The sequence below is a fragment of the Lutjanus erythropterus genome, chromosome 1 (genome assembly GCF_056507025.1).
Source record: "Lutjanus erythropterus isolate fLutEry1 chromosome 1, fLutEry1.hap2, whole genome shotgun sequence".
In the NCBI taxonomy this organism is placed as follows: Eukaryota; Metazoa; Chordata; class Actinopteri; order Lutjaniformes; family Lutjanidae; genus Lutjanus; species Lutjanus erythropterus.
The window spans coordinates 2022401-2048940 of record NC_139317.1 but is presented as its reverse complement, the minus strand read 5'-3'; the positions used below and the strand labels follow the sequence as shown (position 1 = coordinate 2048940).

The following is a 26540-nucleotide window of genomic DNA, read 5'->3' as shown; positions in this document are numbered from 1 at the left end:
AAAAATATATAAAATATATAAATAAAATAGGCCACACACACACATATACAACAGCAACATACAGGTCAAAAAAACAGACAAAAAAACTTTCAGACAAAACATATTAATAATGCCATAGCTAAAAATTAATTCTGCGTCTGACTTTTGGCTGTCAACAGCTCCTCTGGGTGCCACAGGCACACCATGGCACGCCGGTGTGTGATATTGAACCAGGGTTTGGGGTTATTTTTTTCAGGGTTAGAGCAACAATATTTGTGTACTTGTATTTTTCCATATATACATGCATGCACACACACAAAGTTGTAGACTTTGTGCATGTTTGTTCAACATGTACTTTTTTACATAATGTGTCTAAATCATCATGTGACATATTCTGAAATGCATTATGGGATAAATGTAATAAGAAAATAACAGGGAAACAAACAGGAGTTCAATTTTAGCAGCAGCCTGACATAAAGAGACATGTCCCTGCTGTCCATGCTGTGTCTACAAACTGACATACAGTAGATGAGGTAGGTAAGGTTCCACCAGAAAACGAAAATTCAAACACTTCTCCCCAAAATAACTCCTGCAGTGCAGTCAGGATCACAAATTACTGATGCTACGTTGAGGGAATATCCATATATTGGTGGATTTTTCCATTAAGTTTGGTGCCACGGCTCAGAGCAGCCAGGCTGAAACAGACTCAGAATGAAAGCTGCACACAGATTTCTTACTGGAGTTTATGATGTGAGTCTCATCTCTGTGTTCCAGGGGGAGAAGTATGACGGGAGGAAAGCAGATGCATGGAGCTGTGGAGTCATCCTGTTTGCACTTTTAGTGGTGAGTGACGGCAGCCTGCAAACTGACCTCGTTTCTCAAAGTGAAAGCAGACTTCACGTTGTGCTTGTACCCAAATCTTTAACTATCTCGATCTGTTTGAACCTTTGCTGAAAAGAGAAAGGAATACTTTTATTTGGAAGGTGAAAATGTCAGCCCACAGTATTTATTTCCTGGATTCTTCAGATTAACTCGCTTCTATAAACCTTTTCAATTCTGAAATTAAGAGATAAATGACATCTTTTCACACAGTTGTTACTGTATAACTGGACTTAATGCTGTTTTAGACTTTTCCCCTGCAAGTGTATTGTAGTTCAAAATGTGCTGCGTCAGAGGAACCTGCTCACCCTCCTGGTTTGATGCAGCACTGCAGAGGAAATCAGGAGAAGTTGATTTAGTTTGTTCCTGAGGCAAATGTTTATGCTGAATGAACTCTTTATTTGTTACGCAGTTGTTCCCTGCAGAATATCCAAGGTGAACAGAGAGGTCACTGAAACGTTTCCACACAAAATAAACTACCTGACATCAGCGCTGGTCCTGGGAATTAAAGGTTAACGTCCAAACACAACTTTAAACAGGAACTTTACTGAAGGTCACTGTGTAACGTCTTTACGTCTGCTTTTTCAAGAAAACGACGTAACAGACTGATGTTCTTGTTCTTATACAACCAGTCTGTGTTTCTTTTACACCAGCTGGGGTTGAATTAAAGATGGATGCTGGAAACACAGTGTGTACCACTGAAAAATTGAAACCACATTATAAATTAAATGAGTGCAAAGATGGAGATGGTCTGTCTGACTAACATGCCTTCATCATGTAACATGTTACTCTGTGTTCATCTTTCTGTTCTAATCTGATAAATGATTATGACACTTGAGCAGTGCTGTTGCTGGTGTTACTGTAACTCCACTACTTTTTGTGGTAATGAGTAATGTATCTAGTTACTTTGCAAATTCAATAATGCCGTTACACGCCGACATCTTCAGAGGATTACAGTTTATTAAGGTGTGCAGCTCACAGATGACTGTGAGCTGCAGCGAGCTCACCTGCAGCTGCTGTGGCATTTGTCACAACCTTTGGCCGTAATAACTTCACACAAACCAAAACAAACAAACAAACGTACTAAATGTAACATCCGTGTGGATAACAGACGCTGATCGACCTCATCAAACTCACCTTGCCGTGAAAGTGAAATCATTTCATCTTTCCTGGTTTTTGAGGGATGACAGCAGCTTCTTGTTCTTCTCCTGCTCTTTCATTAGTTTTTTTATCTGTGGGATGTCTCTGTTTGTTTGTGACTCAATCTATACCGACTGTTTGTGATATCAGGTCTTTTGATTGTGTGCGCTCTTCCTGTTTTCTGTTGGTGTATGGAGAGCTGCGTATTTTCTTTGCTGGATTGTTATTTGGGGCCAAGATACTAGTTGACCACATTTTCATTTATTTGGTAGTCACAGAAAAAAAAATGTCTCAGATTTCATTCGGTGAAGTGGCTGAGGAGCGAGTTTGTAACTTGGTTCCAGGTTATTGATACTGTAAGTCCACAAGTGTTAGTGTCGATCAGACTGTTGCACACTGACATAAAAATGCACATCACATAAAGACTTTGTGTCACAGCAGTATTATAATGTGACAGTGACAAGTGAACGTTCGGAGAACTAAATGACTGCTTGTTGCTGTTCTTCATGCAGACATGCATGTTCTCCCCTTGATTAAGACGGAGCACAGAACACAGTCATCATGTGAAGATAAATCTCTGCGTTGTTGTCGTGATTACACACACAGCGTTAGTGGCCATCTGCTCCGTCCTGCCTCGTTCTCAGTGAGGAGGAGACGTATCAGTCATCACGTCACTGAGCGCGCTCACCAGCTGGCTGCGATACGAACTGCTTCATCATCACACACTCTGATGACTGATACCTCACACACACACACACACACACACACACACACACACACACACACACACACTGCTCCCAGATGATCTCCCTGTGAACACCTGACCGGCTGCTCACCTGACAGCAGGAGGGAGTCGGTGTGTTGTTTGGTCTGGTGATCGGACAGATTGATGTCTCTGTTGTGTTTAAGAATCTTCCAGATTGGTTGGTTTCTGACCTGTGGGTGTCAGAAGAGGTTTGAGATTTCTCAACAGCTATTGGCCCCAGAGTATACTCTAGATATTCACAGACATTAGTGGAGGACATGGTGACCCCCTGACCTTTACTCTAGCGCCACCATCAGGCTGGAACTCCCCTAACACTTTAGTCCACGCTGCGATCCTGAAAACTACAGCCCAGATTTTCCACGGAAATATTATACATAGACACTGTGTTGTCAGCTTTGGCCTGTTGCTGCGATACATCAGTGTTGTCTCCATTTTGTCTCCACCTGTGAACACACAATTACAATATGAAACATTCAAGTTCAAGTTATGATCAACATGGTCTAGGGAAAAAGATTTTTTTCTAACTTCCTGCAAGTAGATATAATAAAAATGTAAAACTTTTAAAGTGTAGTAGTAAATCAGTAAATCATCCAAAGGTCAATGCAGCATCTACATATATGTGGCTATGAGATTTTCTTGACTTAGCTGCTGCTGATGAAGCCTTGAAGAAGAGCCTCCCCAACTTTCTCAGTTTTAATATACCTGTTTGTTGCATCTTTATAAACCTTGTGCTGTATAGACATTAAATAGTCCCAGATTGTGAATATTTTACAGTCACCACAGTGTGAGGTGAACAGTGACTGACGCGTCGTGGTGTTTCCTCCTCTCCTCTCCCTGCAGGGGGCGCTGCCTTTTGACGACGACAACCTGAGGAACCTGTTGGAGAAGGTGAAGCTGGGAGTTTTCCACATGCCGCACTTCATCCCTCCCGACTGTCAGAACCTTCTGCGCGGTATGATTGAAGTGGACGCCTCCAAGAGGCTCACGGTGAGAAGACACACATCTCACCTCATCTCACTCCACCTCCCGTTACCGGCTGACCGGTCAGCCGGGCTGCAGAGCAGAGCAGAGGGGCTGAAATCTTCCATCAGTGCTCGCTTTGCATTTTCACAGTCTGGGCTGCTGCCTCAGGGACTGCTCGGGCTATATTTAGCAGAATTGCACCACGACTGGCCCTGCAGCTTCTCTGCTCCGCATAAAAATCATTTCATCTCAGGCCAAGGATTTGTTTTGGCTCAGAAAAGAAAATAACAAAGGGTGTATTTAGATCATGTGCTTTCACTGCGTTTTGTCTGCAGTTATTTCAGCTTTGAAGAGCTGCAACATCTGCTCATATATTAAATGAGTAAAATCATAGAAATTAATGAGTGTTTTACTTCAATCACAGCAGCTTGTCAAGACAGAAAGTTACCTGAAACAGCCTAAAGGACAGATGATCAGTGACTTCACACTTTGACATAATGTGAAAATCGCTGGTTATTTATCACAGTTTATGAGCACCTTCTGACAGCTCTTTCCTCAACTTACCTGCAGTAAAAATAACACTAAACATTTCAGGTCAGAATAGACGAGGAGGTCTCAGCCTCCCGGAAAACAAATTGAAGCTGCTGCAGAATCACAATTATGAGCAGCTGTAGCAAAAATGTCCTACTGCTTCTTCAATCCTGCCAGGTGGAGATGATAAAAATGTTAGATTAAAGAGTTTTATTCTGCAAGGTCCCATTCATCTATTTTCCCGTCTGCAACATCATTAGTTCAGGGTTGCAGGGGACCCTGGAGAGGTCATTACTCCATTAGATTGATCTAAAACATGCACGTGATTACAGCAGGTACAGTAAACATTAGCAGCATGCTAACCTTTCAATTATGAAGATAGAGGAGTAAATTGTTGGTGCCTAAAAACTGTTTTTCACCGTCTGATAAACAGCAGTTGAAGAAATATTAACGCCTCACTGAAAAAATACTGCACAGTAAGTTCAAGTCCTGTGTTCAGAATAATACAAAATATTTATTTAAAGGGAAATTCCACTGATTTTCTACATCAGTGTGTTTCCAGGTGTCGGGGAGTTCTGCTGGTTGTATACAGCCTTTTGTGTCTCCAAAGGGAGGTGTGTGAAGTCTGATAAATGTCCTCAGGCGAGGACACATGCTACTAACATAACACACCTTAATCTCTGATGGAACTGTTGGCGGTCATGTTGCATTGTGGGTAATGTAGGTGCTAGGTTTCAATGAGGAAGACAAAAGTGCGTAATAAAAAAGATGATATTTATGGTTTGGCTGGATCGATTTTGATCCTTTTTTTTAGAGCATATCCACACAGAACTTGTTTGGACCAGTTGTTTTAAAACCTGGAGCTTTTATATGTGTGCAGTCACACTGGGATGCAGGGCAAAATACGCCGACAAAGATCACCTAGAGAAGGTGGTCTCTGCTTGAACTCCAGAGCCGTATGTTTGCAGTCAGAATGCAGTTGACCCGGTTAAAGATAATCTAATCAGGTCCACCTGATGCACCACCTGAGGGGCGATTGTCGTGCGAGTGTGTGGTGATATGTGCCCATCAGAGCCCATCTCCAACGGCGAGGTGGCTCATCCTCTGACAAGATGCATCAGGACGTTGTTTTCTAGCTGCAGTCGAGATGCTCGCTTCAGCTGCATTTTTTCACTCAGTGTAATCTGGTATATTAACCACATAAACACAATGAAAACTATTAGCAACACACACACTGCTGCTGCTCCAAAATGAAGGGAAAAAAAGAAAGAGGAGGAGGTGTTTTGTTTAGAGTTTACAACTTTTGGACCGCTTTCAAATGTTGCCATGTGATTAAATTGTATTAGATCAGTCCCTGAGTCAGTGCAAACCAAACAAAACACCCTTAAAAACTGTCCATAATGAGTCCTGTAATGTTATCAGAGTGTGATGCTAAATCAGTAAACTACTCTTTAAATGGTTGGTAATAAAATCTGCCAGTCCTTCTTAAAGAGGCGGATCTTTACTCAATCTGACAAGAAATGCTGCGTTACACACTCAAGTTAATTAGTTCCCACTTGTATTAGATGTGTGTATTTTGGTTGTAAGTCTGCAAAAAGAAAAAAAATCTAGCAGGCATCAAATGATCATCCTGACCCGACCAGATGGCTCATTGAACAAAAACACGCAATTAGAACTTGTGGAGTCTTCAAGTGCTCAAATGAAGCCGTAACAAACATCACATCCTGTTTCATCTGCCTTTAAACACAAATGTCTTTTTTGTTTTACTCACAAATAAAAGAGTCATTAATGTTTATTTCCTCTGATTTCTGTTACAGTTAGAGCAGATCCAGAAACATACGTGGTACCTGTAAGTATCTGACTTTTTACCTGTTTCTTCTCTGTTTAGTGTCTGTGTGCACATTAAAGTGAGATGATGAAGGAAAAACGCAGAATAATGAGCCAGTTTTTGAAATCTCTGCTTGAAACCCCTGAGAGAAGAAGCAGCTCCATTAGTGTTGAGAATAAGAGCTCAAACATCATCGCTTCTAATGCACCTCTGATCTCTGAGGGATTCACTATTTCTGGGTTTTAAACAGCAGAATTCTGTTATTGATTTGAAATTATCCTGAAGGTTCAATCAACACATAAGCAAACTGATGTTTAGTCTTTTATTAAATGTTGCATGTCACTCAGCTGGTGATCTTTTCTGATTTTTTTATCCTGTCAGCCTTAAATTTAAGTATAAAAAGTGTATTAACTCACAAATAATCAGAATACTTATATAGTAATTTGGATTAACAGGTCGAGTTGTAAACAGAAGAAGAAGAACTCAACCTGAGTACAATCTGTGTGTGTTTATGTCATTATAGTCATGAAATACTAGACATTTTTATGCTATTTTTATGCATTTTTTGTTGACTTAAAACTTTACTATAATTATTATCTAATTGTATACAAAAAGAAATGTGGTCTACTTGTAAATTCATTGCACTTATTTTTGGATTTACACCGTTTAATACTCATGTGATCCCTGAGCTTTTAATATAGAAGTTAAAATTTATACCATAATAAGTTTTATTGATTGTGTCTTAGTGCCCAAATTTAACCTCAGATTGCAGATTTATTACCCCGACACAGAGCTGCGGCATCCATTATGAACTCAGACTCACTATATAGATAAATAAATAATGAAAATAATAATAGTTTTATTTCCATAGCACCTTTATTTTTAACTTTAACTGTTTTTAATTCTGTTTCAGCAACTTATACAATTTTTACTGCTGTTTTTCTATTTTTTTATAGCTCTATCTATATGGTTTGTGGATAAATAAGAAATAAATAAAATAAAACAAAGACACCCCAGATTTAAGTCTTGGTGTTTGGAACAGAGAAAATACATAAATAAATGAATAAATAAAAGCTAAAGGTCAGGAGGGGAGCTGTGGGTGTGTTTATGTATATGCATCAAAAGTTGAGTCTTGTTGGGAAAACAAAGATAAATGTATAATTCAAAATGTGTAGGAGGATTTAGATCACTTCACTGTATTAGTGTGATGATGGCAGGGATAAATCTTTCAATAAATATTTCTTGTTGGAGTCTCAAGGAGGCCAAACAGATCCAGACAAAATGAAGATAAAGTTAAAACAAGAAGAAAAAACAGGATGCAGAAAGTTGAATTAAATAGAATATGATATACAAATAAATAAATACAAATACAAATAAAAGCAGTAAAATAAAAGGAGCAACAAATAAAAACAAACCAATAAAAAGCAATTAAGAAAATAAATAATTGAGTAAAAATGAAACAACAGAAGCAATAAAAAGTCTATAAAAGTTTTTAAATAGTGATTTAAAAGATGTCACTGCATCCATTTTGTCTGGATACCTATTTGAATTTTAATTCAACATGTTACTTTATTCCACATTAACTGTTTTGTATTAAAAAAATGTACATCTGGTTGCCCGGGAGACAATAAATCAGAAACTAACACATTTATCTGTCTGAAGACGGCACAGTGTTGGCAGAACATCAGTTTTTATGTTGCATATCTGTCATGGTTAAGTGCTCCTGCTTCCATTTCCAGTTATTAGATGTGTTTGTTTGCTTATCAGGAAGTCTTGTGCAGTCGAGCGCGTCTCCCCACAGGTTTGAGCTGCCCGGTGAGCTCTGTTAGAGGATGTTTCCACTAGAACATTATTAAGATTTTGATAAGGAAACTGAATCATTCGTTCTTACAAAAACACGGTCAACTTCAGAGCTGCCAGCTGTTGACAATCTGAATCTGAAATTCAGAGTTCAGTGTCAGTCTTGTCCTGTCAGTTGGCTTCTTGTTGTGTGTTGCAGAGCTGGAAAGAACGAGCCGGAGCCCGAGCAGCCCGTCCCCAGGAAGGTGGCCATCAGGACGCTGGCCTCGGCCGAGGAGATCGACCCCGATGTCCTGGAGAGCATGCACTCACTGGGCTGCTTCAGAGACAAGGACAAACTGACCAAAGACCTGCTGTCTGAGGAGTGAGTGAGGAGGAGGAGGAGGAGGAGGAGGAGGAGGAAGGGTGGAGGGTGATAAAACCACAGAGGAAGAAGATTACAGGAGGAGGGAGGGGCAGAGAAATAGATGAGATGGCTGAGAAATTGTCACTTTGATGAATTCTTCTATTTAATATGTCTTGTGATGATGGAGCATCTTACTGTCCTGCTCTTAACCAATGAGCTCTCAGCTGATGGCGAGTCTTCTCTCTCCTCAGTGACAACCAGGAGAAGATGATCTACTTCCTGCTGCTGGACCGTAAGGAGAGGTATCCCAGCCACGAGGACCAGAACCTGCCGCCACGCAATGAGATCGGTAGGCTGTCCAGCTAAACTCCACCGAATACAACAACATCACAACAAAAGAGTACTTTGGTTTATGACAAAATATCTGCATTAGCATTCACACACATTTACCATTACCTGCTACGCCTCAGTATATACTACGTCAGTAGTTCTCATTTTGGTGCATTTTGCTGCACCCTGAGGTGCACTGAGGACACTCTGACATCACTGCTGGGAGTTGGCAGCTGCTACAAGAAGCGCAGGAACGAGCTGAGTCTTGGCTGATGCCCACATTTCCAGACATCAGTGTTTAAGTCTTTTCTGCACCTTCTGTCTTTCTAATACAAAATTCACAGAGATTTTAGAAGAACAAATAGCAGGGTGCACTCACTTTCAGAAGAGAATATATCATGTATTACCAGTTACTTTCATTTGTAATAAATTACTGTACAATGTTACTGTCTGTGCAGAGTAATGCATGGCATTACGTTTCTGTTATTTTCACCAAAATAACCACAGAAGTATGACACAGCATTAAAAATGGATGAGGGTAATATCCAGTGGTGGACTATTACTCAGTTACAAGTGAAAGTACTGGTGTGGAACATTTTTATCGACTGTGCAGATAAAAAAAAAAGTGCATGGTCATCAAGATAGAAAAACAAGGTAGCTTCTTTTCTTTAGGTTCTTTAGGTTAATATTATATATTTGCTGCTTTTCTAACTGCTTCCTGTCTGTGTGTTTTCTCTTCATTGACCTTTGACCTCCTGACCCCGCTCAGCAGACCCTCCCAGGAAGCGCGTGGACTCGCCCATGCTGAGCCGTCACGGCAAGCGGAGACCGGAGAGGAAGTCCATGGAGGTGTTGAGCGTCACGGAGGGAGGATCTCCCGTACCGGTGCGACGAGCCATCGACATGGCAACGCATGGTCAGAGGTAAGAGAGGGAGATCTGCACGTGTGTTCATGAGCATGGACAGACATGTCTGACGCACACACGGGCCGATCGAGAAGACGTGATGTTATTCGGAGTGTTTATGATGATGGTTGTTGTTGATGTATTTCATCCCAGTTCAGTGAAGTCAGAGACGGAGGTTCAGCTCAGCAGCGGCCGGTCCTTTTTCAGATTTATGTCACACACGCCGTCTGTTTTCCCTCAGTACGACCTCCGTTCAATTCTTCACTTGGCTGAGCTCAGTCAGGTCCGCTGTGAGGTCCGTCCACAGCTGTAAATCCGTCCCTCTTTCACTGACCTGTGGTTAAATACACGATGCATCATTCTCTGTCTGTCGGTTCAAGATGTACAGGACATATCACACGAGACCTGACGTGAACTCCTGTTCCAGCCGATCTGTCAGGAACTCAGGTTTTCTTCAGACTGCAGGCAAATCCGATGTTTTTTAAAGCAGGTCTGTAAGACAGACTCACTGTACGGGTGATCAGATCAGATACGAGTGTCCAGACATCACCAACCTGCTGTGGGAACAACGGAGCTGTCAGTAACTACCCTGGATGTATAATAGAGCTGGATACTGGACGCAAAGATGGTGTCCATTCAGTCCGATAAGCATTGCTCACCTGGCACATACACCAGAAAAAGTTAAGTTTCTGGTTTTACGTCTGGGGTGTGCAGCCCATAAATGTGCACAGTCATGTTTCTCCCACTGCCCCCCCCCCCCCCCCCCGTGATTTCCTGCTTAGACCTTAGACTTTACATTGTGATAATGTCAGGTTTTAAATGGCTTTTCTCAGCTTCAGGAAAATTTTACTAATGTAAAACCTCCATGGATCAAACTTACAGTAGAAAGAGTCATAATTGACCTTGTTTGTAGTTCCAGATGTCCTGTCATCAGTTTTACAGACGTCTCCTTTAGCCTTGGAAGCCAAGACTAAGCGGCGATGCCGTACCCAGGTCTTAATCATCCACAGTAACTCTGTACGCTGATGACATGACTTTCTATTGTGGAAGACTGAAAAACAGAGCTCCATCGTCTCGCTGAGTTTATCTGGCTCGATGGAGGAGACTTGACAGTGCGAGGAGGCTGGTATACGATGTGATGCCCAGCTGCTCCGATGAACTCCAAGCTTCGATCTGATTATAAAAGTTGCATTGCATGGTGGGTTTTCTCTGTCTCGACTTTTCACTGATCTGGATACAATCTGGATATGAAAAAACAGATTTAGGCTGGCAGTCTGAACAAAGCCTAACAGTGTGCTCTTCGACCTGGTTACGACTGTTGAAATGCATGAACATGCAGCCTTTTTCTCGCTCCCAACATGTCAAACACATCAGCTTTGTAAGTGCCCCTGTGCTTTAAGTTATAACACTGTAGGTACCCCTGTAGGATTTCTGGAGGCGCCCCTCTAGCGTCATGTTTTGATGCAGTGTTGAAGTCAGATGATACAGTATAAAGAGCAAGAAAGTCCATCTATGGAGGCTGGAGAGGATGGACAAGTCCCAGAAGTCCAGTTTTCATATCTGATGTAAAACGGATTGTAAATGTTGACTTCTTTTTAAAATGCATTGCATTTGTAAGTTATGTAATGTACATAAGTGATGTTACATACTTTAAGTTATGTACATAACTTTCTTATTTTAACTTAAACTATGATCTTTCCTAAACTTAACCAAGTCATTTTTTATGGCTTTACTTTCACAATCTACCCAGATGCTGCAAATTTATTATGACTTATTTAATTGCCGGGCCGTCGTGCAAAAGTGACCCTAGAGGGGTACCTACAGCATCATAGCCTCAGGTGCAGGGCTGCTGACCGAGCTGCTGTATTTGATGAGTTTGGAGTGAGACTGTGTTGATACAGGACTCTCAGGTTTGTGCGTTGTGTGTGTAAAGTGTGCATGGAGCATGCAGTCAAGGAGGACAAGAGGTTGTGAACCTGACATGTATTTGGCAAGTTTGTGCATTAAGTGACTCTTGATACTTTTGTATTGTTGGAATGAACCAACAGAATTTTAGAGGTTGTAACTTTGAATAGTCCCAGTGTTTGAGAGGAGCCTCGATAATGATGCCTGAATTAATCCCATGAAAGAACAAACTCCATTAAACTGAAGTCCAGATTTACTGAGGAAGTGTCAGAACAGGTTATCTGTGCATTTTGTGCATCTTGCATGACAAACCTTGTTTTTTCTTCTTATTTATGTGAATCAAACAAAAGAAACAGAAGAAACTGCACACATTACCTTTCTTTGCACCCTGAAGTTCCTTAAAGTTACTCAAACTAATTTACTGTAGTGCTTTACATTTTTACTCCGTCCAGTGAGCCATTTCTTCCATTTTATTTCCCAACAACGTCATGCTGCATCTTCCTTTGCCCCTGAGTCACTATTTACCACAAGAGACAGTTTTTCTGGAAAACATGAAACAGTCGACTGTTTTAAATGTCTGACCGATGATTGACTTACTGTGAAACAGTTTAACGCCTGCTGTCCATTTCAGCAAAGAATAATTTAACTCTGATGATGATTAAAGCTGAAGTGAAGTGCACTCTGATGGACTGATTCAAGCTTAGCTGCTTTGAAACCTCTTGATTGTTATATCTTACTGAAATGAATGGAAAGTGTCTGTCTGAGAGGTTCCAAACATCATAAATAAATATATCCTCAGTACTTGTGAAAATCTTCAGCTGTGATGTGAACATAAAAACATATAAAAGCCTTTTAAGGTTGAGTTCAATAACTTGTTGTTTGAGTTGAAGATAAAAAACATTTTCATTATGTGTAAATATATAAAACCCAGACCGAAACAGAGAAGCTTCATGTTTTATTGTGCAGCTCTCTTGCAGCATTTTCACTGAATAACAGCGTGGGATTTCTGAAGTTTCTCAGAAGAACTTTTTCAAAGTACTTTGACAGACAGTGAAAGCAAAACAATGTGAAACAAGAATTTGATCATGAAGTAAAAAAGTAATGATGTAAGGTAATACAGTAAACACTAAATAAAAGATCAGACATAAAATATTAAGAGAAAAAAAACATGAACATAGGAAAGAATAATATAACAATAAATGGATAAAAGATTGAGTTTAAACAATTTATTTCATTTAATTTGTTTAGCAGTAATAAGAGAAGGACAGTCAGAGTTATATTTCTGAAAACCAGACAGATATATGCCCTAAAAAATATGTTCCACCTCTTCTTGAAGCTGCTTTGATCCCCCATCCTGCAAAAAATATGACAGAAGAAGGTCAGATTGAAGTCGATATGCATCAGAAGAGGTTTCCTATTTTCAGTTTTCATAAAATGTTCGCATTTAACCTAAAATTAACCTCATTGACCCAAAGACATGGATAATAAAGCTGAGAACTTTAAACATGCGTCTATTTGTATATAAATTTCTTCACTTAACTGTCACATTAACGTCGACACTTTAACAGCAGAGCAATAAATCAGCTTTGACATCCTTCATCATCCTCATCATTTAAAGCCCTCAAAGTGAGACAGAGTCATTTCACATCAGTTTAATTTAAGGGTCACGAGCAGAGCGAGAGGAACTCAACAAATCCACATGAAAGTCAGACTTTGGTGTGGACCTGAGGCTCAGACAGCAGAAACAGTCTGCGTGGTCGTAGACGAAAATAATCAACACACACAGACTGAACGCTGAGCTCGCCGTGTTCAGGAACAACAGAGACAGAGAGAGATGAGCGCTGATGAGATGGAACATTTATGTCTAAATACACAGGAAGTTACTGAGATGTTGGCAGGTTTGATCCCGGGGAGGCAGCTGTGATGTTTAGAGACGGTGACATGTCGTTGTTCCCACGGCCCGTTTTTCAGAAAACTCCAATCAGCCTGTTATCCTGAAAACAAAACCCGCTGCTCCAAAGGCCCATTGCTCTGAAAATAATCCCAAGTTATAACCCCAGACCTAATATCTGATGACTGATATCAGACATGTCTGATTTTGTCGGAGCAGCCAAGAAAACAAAAAGAAAAAGTAAGTGACTCAGACAGCTCTGATTCATCCCGGTCTCAGGTGACGGAGTTACACACCAAACACTCATGATTTTATTCTGACACTGGGATAAAACAAACGTTATCACTGGATTAAAGTGTTGTTGAGTTTATATTCTGACAGAGGAGGTTCAATAAAAGTGGACGGTCGATAAAAAGCTTCAATTATTTCCTCCATTTGGACTCCGGTTCTCCGTTCCCTCAAAGTTTGGGGCTGTCAGAAGCTGCTCTTCAACGGCACAAATTTGTGTGTCGCCAAAGCTAAACTTTCCATTCAAATTAGTTAATTTCACCACAGAACTTTGCTGGTCTAATTGCTGGTGTGACTCGGAAAATACTGGAACCAGTAAAGCTCCCCACGACTTTGTCATCCGGCCACAGGAATGACAGCTCGACTGCTGAAAATATTTCACAGCAACATCGCCGACACGATCTCATTGGACGGCATATAAATGCACGCCACTTTGAAGATATTTGCATGTCATGTCAATGCATTTTAAGCTCTTTGCATGTCATTTAATGCCATTTAGTCCAGTGCATTTTATGAGTTAACAGTAGTCAGGGGACCTTCGTCGACTTGGTTAGGCTGAAGAAAACATCATAGTTTGTGTTAAAATAAGTACATTAGTTAAGTTAACTTCCATAATAAAGTTAAAACAAGTAGACATTAACTTTTGGTTTTACACGTGGCACAAACTGTGGTCTCCTGAGTCAAAGTCCTGTGTTTGTTTGACCCCGACTTCCTCCAGACTTTGTCTCTTTTTATACAACATCACCTGACAGTTTTTTCTCCATTTGCTCATAAATGACACGTCGTCTCTGTATATGTCGGTACGGACTACGGCGTGACACAAAAAGCAAGACAACTCATGAAATGACTTAAGACACTGGCCTGTTATTCACCTGGCTGACATAAGCTGCTCTATCAGCACCCATTAGACCGACAGTGAACTCTTCATCACGGCTCTATCGGCCTCCTGATTATCATCTTTTCACAAACACAACTTGATTTAGTTGTGTTTTTCTGCTCTGACAGGGTGTTTGTGGCTCAGGTTCACACAGCAGGACTCACCTGATTTCTTATCGTCACAGGTTGTGTTCAGCTGCTGTTTTCTTATCGCTTCTGCGAGCGTTTCTTCTCCTCGCTGATGAATGATTCAGCACAGATAATGAATTTGAACATTACAGCGTGTAAACAGGTTCCAGGAGATGGAAACAGAAATTGAGGGAGTGTGTTGAATGTCCCGCTGACTCGAGCATGAACCATGAATGTGTTTCTCCTCCTGGTTTTTGTCCTCTGATTTCTCAGTCTGTGCATGCTCTCAGTTCTTGTGTTGCTCTTTGCTTCATGGTGATTTTTTATTATTTTACAGTGCTTAAACCTGTCACAAGTTTTCTTTGTTTGTTTTTTGAGTACTGCATGCTGTTTGTTAGGATTCCCCTTATGTGACTGCCTTTCTGTCTGTCTCCTGATTTTCTGTCTGCCCCCTTTTTAGCAAATCTGTTTTCAGTAAAAGCTTGGATATCACAAACGCTAACTGCAGCAAGGAGGAAAGGTATTGGTCGGCTCCGTCCGCCGTGTTCCCTCTGTTTGTTTGTAGTGTCAGATCCATTCTGTTCTTTCCTTTTCACCATCCACATTTGTTAAGTTTTCTTTATTTAGTGCCTGCTGAAGTTCTTTAAATGTCTTGTGATGTCTTCCACTTTTAAATGTAGCATGCAAGTTTCTGCCTATTAGAAATAACCTGTTAACATACTTTATGTAAAAAACTGTCTATAACTTTCTAACAAAAATTAAGCCACATAGAAAACAGAAACAAGATTCTGTTTTCAAAAGAAGCAATAAGGTAAAAATGTCAGAAAAATCTGCAGAAAAACAGAGAAAATTTTATTTTAACTTGTTTCCAACAGAAAAAATGTTTCAAGAATAATTAAAATGAGTGTCCTTGTCTTGGAAAAAAACAAAAATCTCTTTATTAATATACTGTCTCCCACAGCTGTGATACCTTACTGATCACCTTCCTCACATTCACACGTGAAACACGCAGAAACGTCTGATTTCCATCCTGTTCTTCACCATTTGAGGTTCCGCAGGTGCTCCTTTAAAGGGATAGTTCACCCAGAAATGAAAATTCAGTCATTATGTAGTTACCTTCAGATCAGGTTTAGTTTGACCAGTTTTCAAATGTAAGAAAAGAACAAGAGAATAAAAACATAAAATGCCTCCATACTGTTCGTCATAAAGCTCCAACATGCCGAGCTGACTTTAAAGATGTCATTACACCATGTTTTTATTCTCAGTCTTCACTGTTGATCCTTAGTTTGGAGCCACGTTCACACGGTAGTGAAAGAGTTTTGAAAATCTGTACTCAAGTACAAGTAATGTTCCACTGCTGAAATAATACTCAAATACAAGTAACAGTACTGGTGTTAGAAATATACTTAAATAAATCACAAAGTTATTTTTAACTGTTGATGTCACAGTCACCTCTCCAAACTAGGGCTGCACATTTTGTGTTTTCCTGAACCAATAGTTGCTAATAATCAACTAATCATTTTAATTTTTAAGAGGCATATTTTTTTCCTTATTCAACAAAAGGCTCCATCAGACAAAACAAATGAGGTGCAGTAACCACCATGACTACAGATTAAATATGCAATAATACATTTTTAATTGGTTAAATTCTTAATGGCAGTTAATTGATTAATGATTAGTCATTAACATCCTTAATCCAAACATGTGCTGCCGCAGTATTTTGTTTTGTTTCCCGTCTGTATGTCTTTGTTTTCATTGGTCCCTTTGTGTTCAGATCACCTGATTGGCTTCTAACATGTAGATAAAAGGTTTTGATAATATTCAAAATGTACTCAGTACTCAACTGTGATTTTAAAAGTAACTAAGTAGATTACACTTTGTAATGAATATTTAAGTTTGAGTTAAAGTACACACTTGAAAATCTACTCTTGAAAGTAGTAACACCCAAAAAACTTAATTGTGTAATTGTGTGTGAACAGCATGTTGGGGCTTAAGGAGACTTAGGTTACACCAGACGATCAGTATGGAGGCATTTTTCTTTTACATTTTTTTTTTATGATTGTTTTTTGAAAACCATCACCATCACTTCTTCTGCAACACTGTTCTGTTCTCCAGAGTAACTCCAGCAGTGTTTTGTGGACTAACAACATAAACGCGACCCTCGATCTGCATGAGGCCGAGTAGATAATGACTGAATTTTCAATTTTGAGTGAAGTGTACAATGTTTTGACCACCTGCTGCTTACCTCAATGAACCAAATCTCAGTATGATTCACTCACATTCCCATTTGCAGATTTACTCCAAATTCAGTTTAAAATTTGACATTTATTTAGATGCAAACACGACCAGGAAGAGGACAGGAGGACGGAGACAGAGCGGTAGGACTTGCAGTTTGGTCACTTTAACCAGATCATGAAAACAGTTCTTGCTGCCCAGCATCGGGTCGAGTATCAGCATCGGATCAGACCCACGCAGTCTGTTTGTTCCCACCACACAGATTCAGTCAGACATTCACACTGACACTAAACCTCTGAGTGCATCAGTGTGTTTCCTGTGAGAGAAGCTGCAGAATATTTTCTTCTCTGTGAAATCAGAAAAATAGCACACCCTCCTCTTTGCACCCACTTCGTCTTTGACGTTCCTCCCTCAGCCCTCGGGGGGTTGAGGAGAATTTTTAGGTCAACTTTTCTGTTTCCTTCACTCGCTCCTGCTCTTCTCCTTCCACCCATCTTCACTCCTCACTGTCAGTGTGTGTGTTGATGTGTGTGTTGTGGGTTTACATGTGTTTGTGATTCCAGTGAAGCATGGGGAGGGGTCATTCTCACCATCGTGCAGCCTCCAGCCTCCCTCTGTGACTGACCTTGCGCCGGGGAAACGCAGCTTGTCGATGCGTTCGCGGCCCTGATGGAGATTAGCATAAATTTAATTGCGAGGAATGCAGACGGAGCACAAACATGGAGATGGAAATGAGGCTCTCACTCCCTCTGAATGCTCCTTTATCTCGCTCATCATCTAATTGGGGAGATCCATAAAATGAAGCTTGTTGCGTTCTGCCTCTCTCACACACATCAGCAGCGATGAACCGTGAATTAATTTTCAGATTTCAAAGAGTAGCCGGCTGCAGTTTCCTGACTGTGGACTGGATGGGTGTCACAGTTAATGAGTTGTCTGTTAATAGAAGCTCGTCTCTGAAGTGTCTCCTCGCCGTCATTAATGGAGCAGCGTCGTGAGCCGGCAGCCGTTCGACACGTCGTCCTCAGCACTTCCTCAATATTAGTTCACAGATTCAGTGTGTTTGAGTCTGATCAGCACAAACACAAACCTGCAGGAAACACATCAGATAAAGAGTCGGAACACCAGCTGCAGTGTTGTCTGAAAACTATGAAGAACACATCAGTGGAACACAAACCTGCACATTCATTCATTACCATAAACACACACACAGTTTAACATGTTTACTTTGATTACAAACTAATCTGCCTCTGAAAATAGTCCCCCAAAAATGTACTACTTCCTTTTTTTGCTTTTGTCTGTAACAACAAACCAAAACAAATGTCAAAAGACAAAAAAAAACAAGACACACATCAGCGCACAAGCCCAGCATCTGTATCTATATAATAATTATTATTTTATTTTATTTATATAGCACTTTTCAAGCTTAACCACAAAGTGCTTTCAACGTTGAAAGATTTACAAAAGAAGAATAACAAAATCAGAGACTCACAAACACCCCTCCCTTAAAGGGATAGTTCCCCAAAAAATGAAAGTTCAGTCATTATCTATTCACCCTCATGCCGATTGAAGGTTGGGTTTATTTTGTTTTGTTTGTCAGCTACAATCCAAGTCTCCTAAAGTCCCGACATGCCGTTTGCACACCGTCACACCACACACACACAGTTCAGACAGTGTGCATGTGCACATGCCTCCAAGCTAAGAATCTACAGTGAAGATTCAGGCTAAAAACACAACATAAACAACATTTTTTTAATCAACTTGGCATATTTGGGCTTTAAGAGACTTGGATTACACCAGATGAGCAGTATGGAGGCATTTGTTTGAAAACTGGTCACCATTCACTTCCACTGTTTGGGAGATTCTGCAACAGTATTTTCCTGTGAAACTCCAGCAGTGATTTATGGACTAAAAAACTAAACCTGATCTTCAATCAGAACGAGGCTGAGAAGATAATGACTGATATGAAAAACATTTAAAAGAGCAGATAAAAGTGTGATGTACATGGAAGCAAAACATTATTAAACCATTAAAACATCTAATTGTATGTCTGATCAATGTAAAGAAATATGTTAAAACAGGGATAATCAAGCTGTAGGTGTGCATTAAATCATTTAAAGGAGATGAAGAAACAACTTCAAATCATTGAACACGTTGGTTATCCAGCTTATGCCCTGATCATTTGCCAACAATATGAAATAAAAGTATCTGCAGATTTTTTGGTGAAAGTTTTGCACTCAAAGTCTAAAGCTTCCTGTTGTCATGACAACGAATAATTCTCATAACACAACTTTCTAACTGGAAGTGATTTGAGTGACAAACTGTCCAGTGGCACACTTTAGATTCCTCCCTCAGTAGACGAGTAATATTTTTTATTTTTACACTCCTTTTTAACTATTTTTATTTAAACTAAACAACATAAATCATGTTATTAATTACTTTAAACTCCAAATAAACAATTAATAATTCACAACAACAACAACACAAGGTTTAAAAATGCCAGAATTACCCTTTAAGCTGGTTTCTCCACTATAGTGTCACTGTCATAAGATAATTTTTTTGTGTCTTATATTGCACAGACATGATTATTTTCATTTGTCAGTTGTTATATTCATGACTTTGTGAAGACGCTCAGAGAAACACAGCATGAAGAGTCATTGTGAGAAACGAGAGAGAAACAAAGAAAAGAGAAAATCACAGTAATAAAGAAAATTATATTTGAAGGAACAAAATTACCACCATCACCACCATCTCATGTGACGACAACACAACTGTGAAAGTGTGTGTGTGTGTGTGTGTGTGTGTGTGTGTGTGTGTGTGTGTGTGTGTGTGTGTGTGTGTGTGTATGTGTGTGTGTGTGTGTCTTCAAGCACATTTAATCATGATTTACTGTTTTCATTTTTCACTTCCAACAAAGCCAAATTGTTCTACGGACAATTAAATCCCAAAGTCTTCACAGACATCAGCAGGCCTGCGTGCTCTTTAGTAAAAGTGTGCATGTGTGTTTGTGTGTGTGTGTGTGTGTGTGTGTGTGTGTGTGTGTGTGTGTGTGTGTCTGTGTGTGAGGGGCAATCCCAAGGAGAGAAGATGCCATTTGAGCAAAGAGGGAAAGAAAAAGAGGAGATATGAAAAGTTAATGATTCGTAAATGAAAAATGAAAAAGCTCATGAAGAGAAGAGAAATGATGCTAATGAATTTTGCAGCGTGTGTGTGTGTGTGTGTGTGTGTGTGTGTGTGTGTGTGTGTGTGTGTGTGTGTGTGTGTTATAATGCTGACATGTCTGAACTATTTATAGATGTTGACTGTAACCCCAGATGTTGCTCATATGTTGGTAAATGTTAACTTGAATGTCTCCTTGTTGTCTGGCAGATTTTCTTAATGAGGTTTGACTTTCTGAACTGAATGAATTAGCCACGAGCTAACATCCTCTGTGGACACAAACATCCACTGCAGGCTCTGTTCATACCAAAGAAAACACTCTAAAAAAAATGAGCACAATTTAATCAGTAACCTTAAAAATGTCTGAAAAAAAAAGCTTTTATTTAAGATTCTCCGTATGGTTCTGTGTTCTGGTGAATTTATTCTGACAGCCTACAAACAAACTCATTTCCACGTGCTTGATCGAAACACTGACAGACTGCGCTGGTTTTGTCCCATTTTCCACCTCACTGGTTTACATCGGGGCAGGATGCAGCGAGAGGCAACAGTTAACAGCATTGCACATTAATAATAATATTAATAATTCATTTAACAAGTCAGTCCCTCCAGGAAGTTGCAATGTTGCAACAGTTCATGCAAATTCAACCGATCCCTGTGAATTCTGTGCAGCCTTGTAACTTTTGTCCAGACATCATACATGTACGTCTAAAGAACCGACTCAATGTTTTGTTTTATTATTCACTATTTTTTTGCATTTATATTTTTTATATTGCAATGGGTGCTGAAAAGAGTTTGTGCTCCAAATGTTTTTTTTTAAGATTTTTGTAAAATACCCCCCTGGTGCACTTTTTCATTTACAAATAAAGCAGGTTTGTATAATTTCTGTAATTCTGAGACTTTTTGGTAAAAGACTAGTCAGAACACTCAGAACAGAGTGTAGGTTTGTTCTCTCCGGAACAAGTTACCTTCAATTTTTTATGAATTATATATTTTTTTTAAAAAGTCAACTTTCTTTTGTAATTTTGACTTGGTCTCACAATTTCATTGCAAAAAAAGCCTAAAAACATTGCAACATTGCAATTTTTCAAAAAGCTGCAGTGAAAGCAGTAATTTCAGGCCACAACAATCCCCCAAAAAAGGCTCATGAAATCCGGGAGGGACTGAAGAACTAGAATTTCTGATGGTGACTTATGAAAGAGTTTTAGGACCAGACATATGAGGGAAAAAAACAAGAGGAGGAAGAGTTTGTCCTTATTTTGCATTTTGAGAATAAAGTCAGACTTTCGGTGTTAGTGCCAGACATAAAAAAAAAAATAAATCAGAGGAGGAAAAGAGTCACACTCTGTCTATAAATCTATCATTGATTGGTTCAGGACATCTGAGATATGAAGCTGCAGGAGGTCAATATTCCCGTGTCCCTAATCAGGAAGAAAAACTATAAAACCGTGTTTTTTCTGTTCACACTAAACGAAACACGTAACAGGACGGTTTCACTGAATTAACAGACAGAAGTCTGTGAAGTCAGAGATGCAGGTAAAAAGTTTGAGGACTTAAAAGTGTGAGGAACAGAAGACAGTGAGGGACGTTCTGCTGAAGGACAAAGTGATAAAAGAGTTTGTGAAAACTGCAGGAAACAGACGAGGCTGAGTTTTTCTGTCTCTGTGTCCTCGTTTGAGTCACTTTTCTCTGCTGGAGATCAAACAACCTTCAATCTGCTCAAAGTTTGTGAAACAGCTGCACTCACAGAGGTTTGGGGATTTTGTGTGTACCTGTTGTGTATGTGTTTTGTCGTGTGATCAATGTTTTTGCACTTTTTTGTTTTTGTGTTTGTGTATTGATCTGACGTTGTGTGTGTTTGTGCAGATCGCGGTCGATCAGCGGAGCGTCCTCCGGCCTGTCCACCAGCCCTCTCAGCAGTCCCAGGGTAAGTCTCTGTCCTTCTCATTGGTTTCCCACAATGCAGCTCAGCGGCTGGCCTCTGCTGGTACGTTTTGTTCCGCTCACACACAGATGTTCATCCACCTCAGCCTGTCATCAGCTGCTCATACACACCACTGACTGTGGACTTCATTACAAGCCTGTGTGACGGACAGTTCAGCCACAATCAGTTTCTTCAAGGAGCCAAAACTCTGAGTGACAAGTCATGATTTGAGCACCGATTTATGTCGAAATGTAAATTACTTCAACGATTGCAATCGCAACTATTTGCACAAATTCAACGAATAGCTGTGAATTCTGTGCAGCCTTGAAATTTTGTCCAAACTCCACAACTTATCCACAAATTTGGCATCACATGTGCGTCTCAAAGAACCCAGTCAGGGTTTTATTATTCACTAGTTTTTTGCATTTATATATTTTTAATTTTGTCACAGGTGCTGAAAAGAACAGAAGGTTTGTCTTTGTTACTGACATTAATCAACATTCTGAACATATTTAGTACTTGTGAGTGTTTTTGTTCAGGTAACTCAGAACACTCAGAATAGAAAGTGTTTTTTTTCTTCCTGGAATAAGTTGCCTTTGATTGTAATTAATTTTGTATAAAAGATCACAACGTTCTGTTGTTATTTTCAGTTGCTCCTGCAATTTCATTGCAAAAAAAAAAAAAAGCCTAAAAACACTGCAACATGCATCATGATTTTTTTTTAGAAAAGCTGCTGTGAAATCAGGTATTTTAGGCCACAACAATCCCAAAATCAGTGAATGAAATCCTGGAGGGACTGAGCGGGGCTGAGGGGCAAACACTGCTGTGCATATTCAGTGGGCGGTACAACCAGGAAGTAAACCAGGCAAGCAACTGTCATTGGACTGAATGGGCGCCATCTTTGCATGCTTTTTCATTATAATACATCTATGATTTGGATTAGGAAAAAACAGCACAAATATTCATTAAAATTATCAATAAACACTTGAAAAACTGAATGCATGAAAAACTAAGCAATTATGGGCCATGATTGACCTCACAGTGTGAACTTTAAACTTTATCATTGTTGCCTCTACAGTGGAAGTTAAAGTAAAACAAAACCAGCCAGTTTATTAGGTACATGCAGCTACAGCTGATGCTGCTGTCTGAAGCTGCAGTGATTCCTCCTTTCATGAAGGTTCAGTTTGTGATGAAGATGTTTTAGAGAAGTGTCGATTGAACTTTACGGTCGTGTTGGAGGATGTAGTTTGGTTCTGTTCAGTTGTTTCTCATTATACTGAGAAGTGAGGTGTCTGTTTTTTTGTCCACCTGGTTTCTATCAATGAGAACAGACAGAATAAAGTGGCAAGTAACTGAATTTTAATAGCTTTTAAAATAAATCTATAATTGCAGTGTCAGAAAAGACAGGTTGCATAATGAAATTAAAAATCCCAGATAAGAATGAAAATGTTATTTTTCTCACCTTAGTTTTTACTGTCATTAATCATTAAGTTTGTTGTGTGTGTGTGTGTGTGTGTGTGTGTGTGTGTGTGTGTGTGTGTGTGTGTGTGTGCGCGCGCATGTATGTATGGTTCAGGCTGAATATTCTGGAAAAAATGACATGACAGTAGCGACAGTTATACACCTTGTGACACCACCCACAGCTTCACATCTACAGTAATTATGAAAAAAACTATCAAAGGGAGACTTTTCTTTTGATTTCTGTATGATGACATAATAGATTTCATGACTTCTTATGTCAGACTCATTATACACCAGCTCTGTGTTATTACACACTCTGAGAACCACTGGCCGCCGTTCGTCCCGTCATCGAGGTCGTCATGTGACCTCGCTGCCGTTCTGTACATCACACAGCTTTAGATGAAGTGTGAGCAGATCCATCGGAGGCCAAACACCAAACTCCCCGATGAGATCCGGTGATTTAATGTCTGCACAGAACAGATTCTCCTGCAGCCGCAGATTAACTGAGGAATCGATCCATCACTGTGAGAGGAAAGAGCTGCTGCAGCGACGAAGCACAAAGGTTAAACTGTGCAAATCAACCTGCAGCTTCTCTCTGTTTTCACTGAAGTCATGTAGTTTTTAAGCTCAGCAAGGACACAGTAAAGCTGTGATCATCAAACGTTCACTCTCTGCAAAGGCACGCAGGAAGTCTTATAATGAACGTCATTGATTTATTCTTCAAGGCGCATTTTATTCTCCTTATCTGTTCACTTGTTTAATTATGTAGAGTTTAAAAAGTAATGAATGAAAGTCATCCGGTCTCATGCAAGAACTTTTTCTAAACTTCCTTCTAAATCTTTTCCCTGTGAGGTTTGCTTATGTTCCAACTCAGAATCACCGAACTTAATCTAAGCTGCACAAACTTAACATAAATGGCTCCTTTTGATTTGATGAATTCCACCTGTTCATGAGGATGTGTGAGATTTGATCATTAGTGTAACTGATGCCCTCAAATTACTATTCAAGGCTTCCAGTTCTGATCCATTTGTGGTTCCAGGTTTTATTCACAAAAATCCAACTTGAGAGTTGTGTGAAAATCTGATATTTTCACATCACAGATGATGAAAAAAGACATCGAAACATGAGTCTGGTAAAAAAAAAACCTCTTTGTCAGGGACAGCCCTACAAATCTGTAACAGAAACTGACAGAAATAAGAAAGGAATTATTTTACATGAAGTTAAAAAAAACTGTCAAAAACATCTTGTGAAATACTGTCAGGATGTTTCCCGGATGTTGACCAACATAAAGACTCTTGAGGCGGCAACTACTGAACTGTTCTCATTGTTCTGTCAAAATACTGTAAGAAAAAATAAAGTCAATTGGTAAACAATGATGATGCAAATCACACTCAAACACAGAGGTCGAGAACGGCTGTGTTTTCAGTTATGTAGAGATAAACTCATTTTCTTGTGACAACAGGTTCATTTATATCAAGAAGAGAAAAATGTTAGAAAATAACTTTAATTTAATCAAGATCAGGAAGAAATGAGTGCCTGGTTCATTTATTCACACCTGATTTAAAGACTTCAAGATCACAGTCTGACTGTTGGGGAGGAGAATCATAACTGAACAATAATTAAAAGCATAACTGTGTCGTTTTTTCTGCTGCAGTTCGTCATTACAGCAGCAGACAGTCTCGTTTTATAGTAGCCAAAGATGAGAAGTTGATCAGCTCTCTCTCGTCCGCTGAGACCTGCAAGCTCGTCCCACTGTACCTCGTGAACCCAACAGGAAATGACCTTCACTTTTCCTGTGATAACAGGTGGATTATCTTGTTTTCATGAGATAACAAAATCATTAACTCTTGATCTTGATAACAGCATTAAAAAAAACTTGCAAGCACAGTCGTTCTTGGCGTCCGTACTCAAAGGGAAACTCAACTCAGTTTTCCAAAACAAAATTAGCTGTTTCCAAAAACAAAAGAAAGAAGGAAATATGACAAAAAATTACAAAATGAAGTAAATGTCATAAAAAAACGATGCAGATGCTTCAGAAAAAAATAAAGGAACAGTTTAAGTTAGGAAGGTGTCAAGAGAAGCTCAATAGAAACAGAAACAAATGACCACAATATTAATTTTTCCTAATAATTCCTATTTTAGCTGAGTTTGACTTATTAAACACACACATTGGATTCATGATCAGAACCTCAACTGACTGAAAAAGCAGAAATTTGACCACATTGTGTTTCTGTATGGTTTATGTTCTTGCATAAGGTCCATCTTATAAAAAAAAAAATTAGAATGTGCCTTTAAGTTTGGGATTTGAGTGTTAGTAACACACACACACACACACACACACACACACACACACACACACACACACACACACACACACACACACACACACGTTCCCTGTCCATTGCAATAAGTGTGTTTCACCTGATATAAAAATTCCTCACACATGCTAACAGCTGACCTGAGGTCTGCTCTGCTGCTGCAGTTTCTCCAGCTGTGGCTTCACACTGTTCTGACCTGTCTGATCTGAGATCTGCTCATTCATCCCACAGCATTGTGCATCAGCACTGTGCATGTTCTCTGTCCGCTGTGCAGGTGGAGGGTGAAGCTACATCTGTTAGCTTTCAGGCCGGGTCACTGCTGGTAATTAGGGATGCACCGATGAATCTGACAGCGATCATGAAGACTTCTGTCTGAGAATGAGTGGCTGAAGATTCTGTCTGTAAAAAAAATCTATTTCTGAAATGTCAGGGAAATAAAATAAGTTGTAAGAATAAATTTTAAAGTGAAACTGTGTGATTGAAATTCATAAGTGATACAATCAGTTCAGTCCTCAGAGGTTTTGCTGCTACAGACTCAGGTGTCCTGCGATTTGAAAAATCGGGATTTGATACAAATTTGATAAATTTTTCAGCCCTATTTAAAAGTCTGACCATGTTGAGAGCTGCTTGAACTTTAACAACAATACTTTTGCATCAAACTGCAACTTTCTTGACTTGTAAAATTATCTTATAAATTGACAAACATATGTGTGATTCGTCAAAAAGTTACTTGTCTCTCGCTGTGAACTACCAGTCATATTTTTTCTGTCCTGTGAAGATCCACTGGAAGGGGAGTGACTTTGCCTCTCTATAGCTTTCCCTGAATGCGTAATAATCTAAACTAATAACTAATAATCCCACATTTGTCCTTATTGTATTAATGTAATTGCAGT

General features: G+C 39.6%; 1 protein-coding gene across 1 annotated transcript in view; it reads left to right on the top strand.

Moving 5' to 3' along the window:
- The window catches only part of LOC146332448 (serine/threonine-protein kinase BRSK2-like), a 158150-nt gene that overhangs the window by 114913 nt on the left and 16697 nt on the right, over positions 1 to 26540 (top strand). The window contains exons 7-14 of the mRNA XM_084715457.1: positions 754 to 822; positions 3605 to 3751; positions 6076 to 6107; positions 8086 to 8250; positions 8484 to 8581; positions 9332 to 9485; positions 15017 to 15076; positions 21811 to 21871. Coding sequence (XP_084571583.1) covers positions 754 to 822; positions 3605 to 3751; positions 6076 to 6107; positions 8086 to 8250; positions 8484 to 8581; positions 9332 to 9485; positions 15017 to 15076; positions 21811 to 21871 — 786 coding nt within the window. The remainder of the gene's footprint in view (positions 1 to 753; positions 823 to 3604; positions 3752 to 6075; positions 6108 to 8085; positions 8251 to 8483; positions 8582 to 9331; positions 9486 to 15016; positions 15077 to 21810; positions 21872 to 26540) is intronic.